Below are 12,261 nucleotides of genomic sequence, written 5' to 3'. Positions count from 1 at the left end.
AAAAAAAAAAGAAAGCCGAACGCGGGGGTCGAACCCGCAGCCTTGAGATCGCAAGATATAAGAGTCTCACGCTCTACCGATTGAGCTAGCCCGGCTGTTGTTGAAGAGGCGAAATATATTTGGCTATATCAACCTAAGCTAAGACAGGCGCTGAAAGCTACCTGTTGGGCCTATGGTCACCGACTTCAAGTTATACCGTTGCCTTGCACTCTTCACCAACATCATACATTTTTCCTACCCGTTCCAAAGGAGATAAATAGTCCAGTTCAAATGCGATACGGATTCCAGCAATAGAGTATCGGTATAGAAATGGTTTTCAATAAGGTATAATTCACCTTTATGAGATTTCTCCTTCTGCTAATATTTCAAAGTATGTCCAGAGACACTACAACCCATCCATTACCGCTTGGTTTCATTGAGACAGCTGTCGCGCGTGGACCCTTTCACCTCAGCGCTCAGAGCTTCAGGCGAACAGTTTAGCGCTGCTGACGCCTTGAATGTGGGTTCGGAGCAATACTTTCGTGAATATGAGAGGGTGTTTACCTTCATCTAGAGAAAATAATGCCGTCGATCCCTATTTACTATCCGTATAGCGCGATGGGTTTGCAGATTCATATATTAAATGGTGACTTTTCCAAGACCTCGTGCTTTCAGACGATTGACCCGGCATTCAACCATGATCGACGGGGTGGGATACCTATTCCTCGGCAGTTGGTCAGCCTTGGTGTTGTGCCTTGGGCGGTTTACCACATGGGGATCTGCGATGATCATCCCATGCTTGCTCCTACGTACCTCTATATAAGCTATTTATCACGGAGAGATGATGAATTGCATCATCTCCTATGAAAGAGTTCTTTGGGTCATTGCCCCCGCCCACCTAGGCTCCCTCCAACAATCATGACGCCGATCAATTGCTATCGGGCTCCCTGTTCCAGTCATTATCTCTTTGGAAGTCGTGTCTCTGATCAAATTCCCTGGACAAGCATGTCTCATACACCATCCCAAAAGGGTGGATGTCAGAGATTCGGGCGTTCAGGCCAATGGTTGGGTTTACCAGGGGGGGTCTAGAGTTGAACAGTTACTGCAAGCTCTGCGGTTCTTGCGAGGTGATCATGTAATGCCGCCTAGTGGCTACCAGGACACCCATCCTATGTTGCTCCATCCTTGTTAGCTTCTGGTAGGTTGAAGCTTGGATTCCATGATCGACCGAGTTGGAGATGAAGGCATAAACCTGCAGTGCTGAGTGGTACATGACTGCTCTGTTGGTTCCGCACTCCGCTTGACACGCTTTTACGCAATATAGATATACACATGGAGATCCCATTTTTCTTGAAGGGTTTTATATTTAAATGATCCTTGGTGCTCTCCCTCCTCTTCTTCGAGCAGCAAGCAAGTCATAGTCGCTCTCTCTGTCCTTTTTTTTTTTAAAATTTGCAGCCTTCTGTTAAACCCCAGTCTCTCCTTTAGAATCCACACACCTTGCTTTCTTTCTATTAGCCAAAATGAAGACCACCTTTGTGACTGCTGTTGCCGCCCTGGTAACTTCTGTTTTTGCTCTTCCTACAGCTGTTCCTACTGTCTCCATCCCTTCTGTCACAGCTCCGTCCACCATCCCCTCCACCGATGCAACCGGTCAGCTCGCTACGGACCTTGCTCCTGGCGTCCATCAGATCTTGACAGTGACTGGCCAGGACTCAAAGACCCTTTTAGTCGAGCTCAGCCCCGATGTTGCTGAGCTTCTGGCTGGCGTCAGCCTGCCAGCCCTTGGCGTTTCAGTCGGTTCTGTTGTGGCCTCTGCCGGCTCTGTCGGTGACCTCCTTGCCAAACTGGCTTCTCCCGCCGAAGGCCTCTTGACCGTCATCGGCGAGGATACCTCTTACCTCCTGGTCCAGCTCTCTGCCGACGTTGCCAGCCTCGTCTCGGGTCTCGGACTTCCTTCCGTTGGCGTTCCGGTTGGCGCTATTCTTGCCACCGTTGGCTCTCACATCAAACGCACCGATGGCCGAATCCTTAGCGACCTCGCATCCGATGTCAATAGCACCTTGACCGTCATCAGCCAGGACCTGAAGCCTCTCGTGCTCCGACTCTCTTCCGAGGTCGCCTCACTTTTTTCCGGTCTTGAACTTGCCTCCCTCGGCGTGCCTCTCGGCTCCGTTATTGCCTCTGCCAGCACTGTTGCTGACCTTGTCAATGACACTGCCCCTGACGTGAGGAACGTTGTCTCGGTTGTGGACACCGATGGCTCTGCCCTCCTGGTCAAGCTGAGCGGCCCCGTTGTCTCCCTCGTTGTTACCGTCGGGCTGCCCTCTATCAGCACCCCAATTGGCACCATCGTCAAAACTGCCGGTACTAACCTGTAGGTACGCTTTCGGTTGCTTTTCGGGGGGGGGGGGGGTCCGGGTCCCATGTATTTGAGCTGGATGTGGAATTGGTTCTCGAAACACCTATCAAGAGGTCACCAAAGCATCTGCAGATGGTTATATATTTCTTGGACATATATCCCATACGTGAATTTAATTTGTCTTGAGTATTGTCGAGGTATTGGTGCCGTTGGATGTGGTTTCTTCCGATCAGAGTCGTGGTTTCGTATGTATATAAATGGCTGCACCGCGAACAGTTGTCCCAGACATCACAAGTAAGATGCTATAACACAGAGAAAATCGCACATACAACCGATTATAACAAGCAAGAATAAATAAATCATCATAGATACATACCCCCACGATTCTCTGACCAGCTCTTTGATGTACCGAAGAGCGAATGCGATAAAGCACCAAGTAGAAAGGAACATGACCAAGTTAGGAGAGGAGATATCTAGATACGAGCTCATAGATTAAGAAGTTGCCTCGCCACAACAAGAAGCGCGTGTGGCCAAGTGGTACGGCGTCTGTCTCGTAAACAGAAGATCGCGGGTTCGATTCCCGTCATGCGCATTCGCAGCGCAGCTTCGCCTTTTCTTTTTGTTTGCTCTTGCAGTTTTTTGTTCTACTTCTTCCTACATTCATTTGAGAGGGGCTGGCTGGACTTTCGTCATTCTTTTTTTGTGTATCTATAAATCTCCCGAGTCCCCAAGTCATCACAGTAATCGCCGTATCCCAGCTCCCCCTTGCTTCCTCCTTTATAACATGAAGTTGACACCCAATACACAGTAAAGAAATAAACAATACTGGAAAACATACCTAACAAACCCAAAAAATAATGATATTTTCTACTTAGTAATTACTACATGTAAAAACAGACACCTCATGATATCTCGGGATACTAAAGTGTGATAAGAATGTCCAATTTAGTATATGCATACCATGTATAAGTATGCACGGCAAGACTATATAATTATATACCCTTCAAGAAAAAAAAACCCCATTGGGCAACGCAACGCCTGAGGCTATGCAATGAAATAGAATAGAGAAATAGACGCCAAAACCACGTAGAAACGAGGGAAAAAACAGTAAGCGTGCGATATAGCGCTTTAAATGTATGACGCTGACAAAGCCAAGTTATAGATCCTAAACAACACATAGGGTAGGTAGAGCTATGAATGGAGGAAAAATTCAAGTCTTCGCGTTTGTGTAAAGACCCTTGAAGTCCAACCTGTTCAGCATGCCGTTGATGCGGTCAATCTCGTGGCTGAGGTCCTCGATGTTCATCGCAAGACTGCTGACCTCGTCGAACTTCCGCCGACGGTTCGCGTCAGCTATCATCTCCGAAACAAAGAACTTCTGTTCTTCCAGAACCATAAGCCGTTCGCGCAACGCCTTTTCTTCTGCCTCCATTGCCGAGACAGCACTACTGTTGTCGCTTGCAAGGCTGCTGGTGCTGGTGCTCACAGCGATATTATTATGTTTGATTGATGCTAGGCCTGATTCCTGAGGTCGACCGCTGGCTGCTATGCTAGCCATCGGGCTAGCTCTCGAGGATAAAGTCGGGGTACTTGCGCCGCTCAAAGGGCGTTCCTCTGGTGTCGCGTGCTTGAGGATCTTGGGGAGAGACTTCAACGGGAGCATGTGAAGGTGGAGGAAGCTGCTCGCTTGTTGATAAATAGCTTTCTGGAGATGTTTCTGAGAGGGGGAGTTGGTGGGCAAATCGCGAAGGCGTCTGGCAGCGACATCGTACTGGGAGAAAGAGTCGATGAGCCGTTTTCGAACTTTGGACGCTTCTGCAAGCTGTGCACTCGAGGGAGGATTCCTGGGATTCCTAATAACCGGGTTATGATTGAACGGTATAGTGAGCACAATAAGATGTACATACTGCAAAGCTATTAAAAGCTTTTGGAATTTAGGAAGCAAAAGACGAATCCCCTTTTCAAACTGGATGAGGGTTTCGTAGGCCTTTTGATCCGGTGGTTTCCGCGCCAGGTCCGCCTCGAAATCTCGCTGATCGAATATAGTTGCTCGGCATTCCTTGCAGAGCCTTACATCAATATTGACTTTTCCAGACGGTGAAGATTTCTCCGTGGAAACTTTCGACACTGAACCCAGTTAGTTACAGCAAACAATGATATTGTGCATTTCGAGGATACCCACAAGAATTGACGGTCAAGCCAATCTCACTAGAGCATCCCGTGGCCGGATCACCACATACAACCCGCCCGCAAGTCCTGCAGTGGTGTCTCCGGAAGGAATAGCTGGTGAAGTCTTGTTGGCAGAATGGACACCTGGGCACACTAGCGTCATCCTGCCAGCTCACCACAGTCTGTTCGAGAGCCTTTCTGTGATCATTCTGCTGCCATGCAATTGACCAGCGTTTGTTTGCACCGGACTGGATCTGTTCTGCTGGTAGATTGACCAGCAGCTGAGTCAGGCGTGTTAGCCTCTTTTCCAGGCGTGAGGCCTCCAAAAAGGCCTTGTCGACGGTCTGCTTTCTCATAGCCGTGAATGCCTGGGTTTGATCTCTCACCAAACCTGACAGAGGGCTTAATGTTAGCTTCCTCGCCGTTCTTTGCAAAATATTATCAAGGACAAGGGTTGAGTCTACCGGTGTGGTCGTTATACCCCTCTCGAGACTTGTAGCAGGTCTCACAAACTCGACACCATAACCCTCTGACCGGCTCATGCTGGGCAGATCGTGACAGCTTCATCTGGTACATAGTATGCTCCTCGCAGAACAGCTTCCCGCATTTCCGGCAGTTCACGCAGCCGTTGGTCGCATTGAGGCGCTGTTCACAAGACGGCTCCAGGCAAGTGTCATACAGACCACGTGTTTGCCAATGCTCCCTTGTGATGACTTCATCGGGGTCGGGCGTTCTGGGAGGTTCCGCTGCGTTTGCGTGCGGGGCAAGGGGCCGCGTAGGTGTCGGAAAAGGAAGAGTAGCATTTTCGTTCGATTCAAACACATCCAGACCCTTGAGCTTTTGATTTAGAACCGCCAAAGGTTGGAACCGTTTTGCCTTGACCATTTGCGTTTTGAACCAGTCCTTCACTTCATCCTGCCGATCGTTTTCGAGGTTCTTATGTACGTCATCGAGGTGTCTGTGAGAGGTTAACAAAGCCTTTGGAACCACGCCTTTGGAACCGAAAGGAAAGTAAGAAAGGAAAAGGAAACCAGTACCTGTTCAGTTGTAGTAGAGTCACCTGCAGGTGTTCATATTAGTAACCAAGAAAGAGAGATAAAAGTTCTTGCAGCCGGCTTCACATACCATTTCTTCGCTGCAGATAGGGCAGGCCAGCTGGGCGCCGGCCGTGGCCGGCGCAGCAGAGATGGAGGTCTCGCCATTCTCATAGGATATGCGCGAAGTAAGGTCCTGCGTCCCTGATGAAAACTGCGATGCAGATGCCTGTGAGCTGAGCGAAACGCTGCTAGCGGACGGTGAGAGAACGCGTGGCTTGGGCTGCGGAGACGGAGTTGAAGCCGTTGGAGAGAGCGTCTTTGCAGCGCCCAGGACACGGCCTCCACCCAGCGTCCTCCGGGACATGATTCAAGGAAGCATGAGAGAAAGTCCGCAAGGAGCGGAAGAAATGAAAGGTCGGGCGGTGTTGTCCTCCGCTTCCCAACGAGGACCGGACGATTGCCTTGTTCCGGAGGGGGGAGGTTTGGCAGGTCTTACGTTTATTCGTTCCGCCACTTGGTCGGTGCTTGATCCGGGGGGTTGATGCCCCAGGCAACAAACATAAAGGAGTATCTTTTGCTAGCTATGAGAATCATTGTTTATACACAGAGAGACTAAAACTAATATACTATAGTTCTGGGGGGGTTTGGTTGATGCAAAGCATCTTTTTCTGGTTTCTTTGGTTTTTCTCTATATACAAGCGCTAAATAACACGACAAGAAGCATCAAAACATATACAGCAAACACTTTTCTCTCTCCTTTTTTTGATTCTTTTACTTCAATTTTCACCTTTTTTTCTGGATGGGACTTGAACCGTCTCTCTCTATGCCTTCCTGATACCCAATCCATTTTTCTCTCTGTTTTGTTGTCATAACCTCGTTCCATATCATATGCATTGAGCCTGGATCAACATCCATATCACCTCATCCCATCCCCATCTACCTCTCATAGTCACGGTGATAGCTCGTCCCGGTGTTCGGGTTGTCGTACTCTCGGTGGACACGCCGAGAGCCGTCGTCTCTCCGATCAACATCACGGTGTCTGTATGTTCCGTCCGAGTCGACTCGTTCGCGGTGGTGACGGTTCGAACCGTCGGTGCGGTAGTCTAGATGCTGGTCGTACGCGCCAGTGCTGGGGTCGTACGCGGTAGTCCCGTAGCCGGTGTCGTAGGTGGTGCCGTAGGTGGTGCCCGTGGTATCCGCGGTCGTCCCTGTAGTCGTGCCATACCCTGTAGTTCCATACCCTGTAGTGCCGTATCCAGTGGTGCCGTAGCCCGTGGTACCGTAGCGAGCTGCTCCGGTGGTGTCATAGGTGCCAGTGTCGTCGGTTGTGCGGTAATTGTAGTCGGTCATCTTGATCGTAGTCGTTGGAAGAAAGGTATTCCTTCGTCCGATAATGATGTCGTTTTTTATATATATATCCTATTTTTTCTTTCTTGAGCTTTTATCAGAGATCCAATTTCAATCTTTGAACCGAATCTGATCCAACAGAAAGATATTAGAGAAATCTTCTCGTTTATATTCCCCTTGTGGCGTTGCAAGAGGCCACTGATGATCATGGATTGACATCACATTACACTGCGGCAAACAGACGCGAGCGGCCGGAATGGACTTCAAAGGACAATATCAGTCAGCTTCGAAACCATTCTAGAAGGGCTTTTCTGTTGCCATGGTATGTTCATTCCCGACCACTGCTTTGGGTCTGCAAACTGGTCTTTGGCTGCATCGTGCTCCGTTTAGGGCAAATCTTCGAGAAGTAGCCACCACCATCCGTTGATTTTCACCAGATGTGAGGTAAGAATTCGTGGTGATTCTTTGCGTCAATATGACTGAGTCAATAGTGGTGGTGGTGGTGGTGGTGGTGGTGGTGTCGTAGGCCATACGGGAAAAGAAGTCAATAGATTAGACCGTCTACAATTACCAGACTCGAAAGATCCGATGGGGTATGTTTCATAAGCGAATACTAGAATTGTTGTATTTATTTTTCATGAACAAAGAGCCAGACCCATGATTAGACTCTTGAGATCTCCATGGGAATGCCAACCAGAAAAACGCATTGGTACTATCTAGCCACCTGTAAGAAAAGAGTTTATACCGTACTTCCCATTATAAGCAAAGTATACCCAAATAACATTATTTGACCCAACAGTCACACACAAACTAGACCTTCCGATTCTGCTCCTTCTCCGCCTGGGCTTCAAGCTCTTCTTGCTTCTTGCGTTCCACCTCACGCTTCAACTGATCCGGGCGGCGAACGGCAATATCTTTGGGTCGGAAGTCGCTGAAAAGGTTCTTGAGAACATTCTCGATAGCCCAGCAGCCAGCATAGTCCAAGGCCATCAGCACGGTGAGAGTGACCTTGAACTCGTTGCTGAAGGGCACAAGACGGAGCTTCTCGTTCAACTCGGGAATAAATTCGGTGGCACAGGAGAAAGCAACACCCGAGGCAGCAATAAGACCCCAGTACATGGCCTTGTTCTCGCGGATGGACTCTCTGAAAGGCCGGCCCTGGTAGTTGATAGAGAAAGTTGAGATCTGCTGGATGAGTTGCAGCAGGTAGATGGCACTGTTGAGCAGCGATGGCTCAAACTCGCCCTCGAGATCAATATCGTCATTGCGTCTATTATCACGGTCAGAAATCATATCTTGAGAATACCGACGAAAGGCCAACCCACGGTTGAATAGAGTACACGTATTGCGAAAGGTAGATCAAAGTCGCGATGTGAATAGCGAACTGTCCAAGGACCGAACCAATAATGTACGGGTTGAAAATGTTTGGCTGAGGGCGCTCCTTGGACAAGCCTTCCACGGACTGTAATCGATGTCAGCCTCAAGCAAAAAAAAAAAAAAAATCAATGTGTATTGGGAAAAAAGAACCATACCTTGGCACGGGAGATGGAAAGGAAGCAAACACTCATCAACATGCCACTGATCGTGACTTGACCATCACCAAATTTGATTCCGTCGAGATAGATGACACTCAGACTGTATGCACTGATCAAGCAGTTGAGAGCAAGGATCTTGTACATTTGAATGGTGGCGACGAGGGTACAACGACCCTGACGGATGATGTTGGGAATGGCGATGACATTAGCAAGCTTGCTGGTGAAGGGAGCGGCCACGGATGCATCGCCCAGCTTGATGGTCGGGGGCTCATTATCATCCATCTCCTGTTCCAACAGCGAGGAAGTAAGCTTATCGGCAAGCCCGGCGGCCGCCATAGAAGCCTGCTGCTGTCGCTGTTGCTGAGGGGTCATAGAAGCAGTGGATTGTTGCAAAGCTTGTGCGCCGGGTGAAGTGATGGTTGGAATATTGGCATTCTGAGTGGCTCCAGAAGCGGCGCCAGCGGCAGCACCCTTGCGCTGTGCCTCTCTCTCCATGGCCTTCTCGTAGTGAGGATTTCTAGGTCCGGGAGGGTAGAGGTGAGCAATTTGTACCGGCACAGGGGGCGCAGGCTGATTGAAGCGTTCCATCATGCCGACCTGCTTCTCATAGATCTCCTTCATTTTCGTGGTGCGATAGTGCTCAGCAATCCTAGTAAGGTCTTCCTGAGAGCCGTTAAGCAAAGCAACGCCGACGTGTGCCTGTTTGAGAGCACCGACGTCATTGGTACCGTCACCGCACATCAAAGTCGTGTAACCAGCATCCTTGAGACCAAGAAGAATATCCTCCTTCTGCTTGGGAGAGACACGCGCATAAACCCAGGTATGGCGAAGCAGGTCTGGAAGAGCCTTTTGGCCCTTGAACTTGGCCAAAGCATATCCAGTGATACAGATGTCCTTGGTTTTGAGAATCTCGGGATCAAGAGGCTGGGAGGGATCGACATCGCGGTTGAATTTGTCGTCGATGCTTCGCCACACAAGTCTTATTCCAGAATCATCATTCTCAGGTGCATCGAGGATCAGGACTTCGCGATCGACGATCTCAACCTGGCGCGCGACATGGACGGCAGTTAACGGGTTGTCACCAGTGATCATAACAACACGGTGGCTACTCTCATTGAGCATGCGGACGGACTTGATTGCATCTTCCTTCAGGGGGCATTGCAGGACAAGGAAACCAGCGAAGGTCAATTCAGACTCGATTTCTTCTCTAACGTAGTTGTTGATACGTCCTTGAGATAGCTCGGCCTCGGTAGAGAGATACTTGCAAGCAAGGGCAAGAACTCGAGCTCCGTTTCGAGTGAAATACTTGAATGTTTCTTCGTAATGGGGAGGAACGTTGACAAGCATAGTCCGAATGGTTTCAGGTGCACCCTTGACGCCCACAAATGTGGCCTTGGACCTTTTAGATGTCTTGCGGTCGTTGGTCGTGATTGTAGCAATAGTACTCTGGCGTTTCAAAGCCGAGGAGAATTGGAACCGTCTCTTGACTTGAACAGACTCCACAGGGCGGGTGCCGGTGGTGGCAGACAATACGCTCCTGGAAGTGAGGGTGTCGTTTTTCCCAAGAGTCCAGCCAAGCCATTGAAGAGTAGCCTTTTCCATAGGGTCACCCACAACTTCGCCTTCATCCAACTTCACGAGAGCATGAGCACTGGCGAGTACGAGGGTAGTGTCCAGTTCGATATCGGTAGACTTTGTGAGCTCTGTGTGGGCACCATCCGACTCAACCTTCGCATCCTGTTTGCCCAAGCTGAGTCCGGCAATACCGTCAACAACAAGATCCTCACCGGTCAAGGTTCCGGTCTTGTCAAAGCATGCAACATCGACGCGCCCAGCGAATGGGATCCGGAAAGGCTCTGTGCAGAAGATGGCAAACTTGCTGAGAGCAGCAAGACTGGTATTGACAGCAAGACTGAGTTCCATGGGAAGCTCGGGAGGCACCACACTGGTGACAATAAGGACGCAGTCAAGAAGCAGCTTGGATCTCTTGCGATCCTTAGACACACCCTCCTGCCAGACATACCACGCGGCAGCGAGAGCGAAGCAGAGAAGGAACAAGATAAACAACAATGCCTCAACGTTGTTGGCAGAGACACGCTCAGTAGAGTAAATCATAGTACGGACAAGACTGCCCTGGCTGGTTTCGAATCCGGTCTTCACGACCACACCCAACGCACCATTGTCAGGGGGGTTTGGAACATCAGAAGCGACGTGCTGAGGGTTCTCGGGACTATCGCTGTGGTTGTTCGGATGCGTGATCTGCAAGACCTTGGTTCCACCGTGAACAAAGGCGTTCTTATCCAGACCATCGGGCTCAATCAGATCGTCACCTGGTCTGAGCTGGATAGAGTCCTTCAGCAGCGGGGTACTCTCACCAGAGAGCATCGCTTCGTTGACAATTACGCTGCCTTCGATCAGGAGAATATCGCACGCGACACCGCCGTCTTCCTTTGTTCGGTTGACCGACATGAGGTCGCCAGGAAGAAGCTTGTCACTGGTGATTTCCTGCCACCGGCGTTCTCTGTAGACCCACACATCGTACGGTTTGATGTTCATACCCCGGAACTCGTTCAAGGTCCTCTGACGCTGCCAGACAACAGTGCTCTCGAAAGCAACCAGCATGAACAGTGTGAAGAGCGAATAATACCAGTATTCATCCAGCATCCAAAGACCTACACAGAAGATCTGGAAGACAAAGAACGGGGCCACCGCGTGTTCCTGGAATAATTCAATGAACCCAGGAACAGGAATATCGAACTTGTTGTCGCCGTAGTGGTGGCCGATGCGTTCGACTTCTTCCTGTGTCGTCAATCCATGGCTCTGCTGAAAGTACTTGATGCTTGGCTTGGGCTCCTCATCAAGCACATAGGACAGGGGGGCGAACGACTGGCGGTCGGGATAGTACAAGAAACGACGCTTCTGGAACAGAAAAGAGAGTGTCTTCTTTCCGCCTTTGATGTCACGTTCGAGAGTACAGATTTCGGCAGATCCGGCGTTACTGATTGGGATGACTTTAACCAGACGGGCTGTGTCGACGGACTTGGCCTTGGTTGTTGTGAACAGAGTGTTGATATTGATGTTCCATTTTGTCATGAGCCAGAAGAGGGATTGCGCCGTAATGATGGACCCCGACCAAACAAACGTCCATTCTTGACCCTGGATATATTCGTCGTAGCGTTCAGGGGAGAGGTAAAACGCGAAGAAAATCGGCCAAACGATCAGAAAGGGCCACACGTAAGTGTGCAGCTGGAGAGGCAAAGGATTGTGGAGCGATGCATGCTGAATCTGGTGGTCATCGACAAGTCTCGCCCTGTTGTAGGAAGATTAGATTCAAATTGCCGCGCGTGATGCTGGGGGGAAGCGATGCGATACTCACATGATGGCAGTCGGTCGACCCGCGCAACTCGGGGTCTGATGTTATCAAGCACAAAAGACAGAGAAGGGATTACTCGCTCATCAAGGAAACAAAGAGAGTCGCAAGATCCCCTGGCCGCCGAGACTGCTCGAGATGCCAGACAGATGTTGAGAGAAGCAGTTGGAAGAAGCCACCTCTCAATGATAGAAATTCCTCTCGGAGCTGTCGCCGCCGGTCCGCCCAAGATGGGGTTGCCCGATGATTGGTGTCCGCCACCCACTAACATTGTGCCGCTGATAGGGATCGGAGAAGCATAATTCCGACTGCATGCCTGAGGCAGCAATATATTGGGGATTGGAAGCCCCGATAATGCATCAATCACCTCGGTAAACATTATAAGACTACATGGTATTGAGTACGCATCATGTATCTATCTGTGAGTTCTAGGGTTTCACCAGCTTTGAGATCTCATTGTGT

The 12,261-nt window shown here is 49.9% G+C and overlaps 4 protein-coding genes and 2 non-coding genes across 6 annotated transcripts; 2 read left to right on the top strand and 4 right to left on the bottom strand.

Annotated features, from left to right (window-relative positions):
- Positions 1-13: 13 nt before the first annotated feature.
- Positions 14-95, bottom strand: ASPZODRAFT_t114. Its single transcript has one exon. It is a non-coding gene; the product is annotated as a tRNA-Lys (tRNA).
- A 1,533-nt stretch (positions 96-1,628) lies between these two features.
- Positions 1,629-2,360, top strand: ASPZODRAFT_47295 (hypothetical protein; the record flags this gene model as incomplete). The annotated part of the gene is made up of 1 exon (XM_022728395.1): positions 1,629-2,360. A coding segment is annotated over one exon (732 nt), but the record flags the coding sequence as incomplete, so codon positions are not given.
- Positions 2,361-2,861: 501 nt separating this feature from the next.
- ASPZODRAFT_t117 lies at positions 2,862-2,933 on the top strand. The gene has a single exon. It is a non-coding gene; the product is annotated as a tRNA-Thr (tRNA).
- Positions 2,934-3,266: 333 nt separating this feature from the next.
- Positions 3,267-6,034, bottom strand: ASPZODRAFT_135224 (hypothetical protein). The gene is made up of 6 exons (XM_022723730.1): positions 5,636-6,034; positions 5,548-5,570; positions 4,975-5,468; positions 4,524-4,901; positions 4,249-4,468; positions 3,267-4,194 (listed from the first exon to the last, which is right to left on the bottom strand). The coding sequence occupies exons 1-6, from the start codon at positions 5,909-5,911 to the stop codon at positions 3,552-3,554; spliced, it is 2,034 nt and encodes a 677-aa protein (XP_022578911.1). The 5' UTR covers positions 5,912-6,034; the 3' UTR covers positions 3,267-3,551.
- A 199-nt stretch (positions 6,035-6,233) lies between these two features.
- Positions 6,234-6,925, bottom strand: ASPZODRAFT_135223 (hypothetical protein). The gene has a single exon (XM_022723729.1). It carries the CDS (start codon positions 6,895-6,897, stop codon positions 6,484-6,486), a length of 414 nt encoding a protein of 137 aa, XP_022578910.1. The 5' UTR covers positions 6,898-6,925; the 3' UTR covers positions 6,234-6,483.
- A 779-nt stretch (positions 6,926-7,704) lies between these two features.
- Positions 7,705-11,987, bottom strand: ASPZODRAFT_101462 (hypothetical protein; the record flags this gene model as incomplete). The annotated part of the gene is made up of 4 exons (XM_022720789.1): positions 11,806-11,987; positions 8,427-11,739; positions 8,220-8,356; positions 7,705-8,164 (listed from the first exon to the last, which is right to left on the bottom strand). Coding segments are annotated over exons 1-4 (3,912 nt in total). The 5' UTR covers positions 11,808-11,987.
- Between the last annotated feature and the right edge of the window lie 274 nt (positions 11,988-12,261).

The sequence above is a fragment of the Penicilliopsis zonata genome (assembly GCF_001890105.1).
Source record: "Penicilliopsis zonata CBS 506.65 unplaced genomic scaffold ASPZOscaffold_14, whole genome shotgun sequence".
NCBI lineage: Eukaryota > Fungi > Ascomycota > Eurotiomycetes > Eurotiales > Aspergillaceae > Penicilliopsis > Penicilliopsis zonata.
This window is presented reverse-complemented; position numbering and strand designations above follow the sequence as displayed.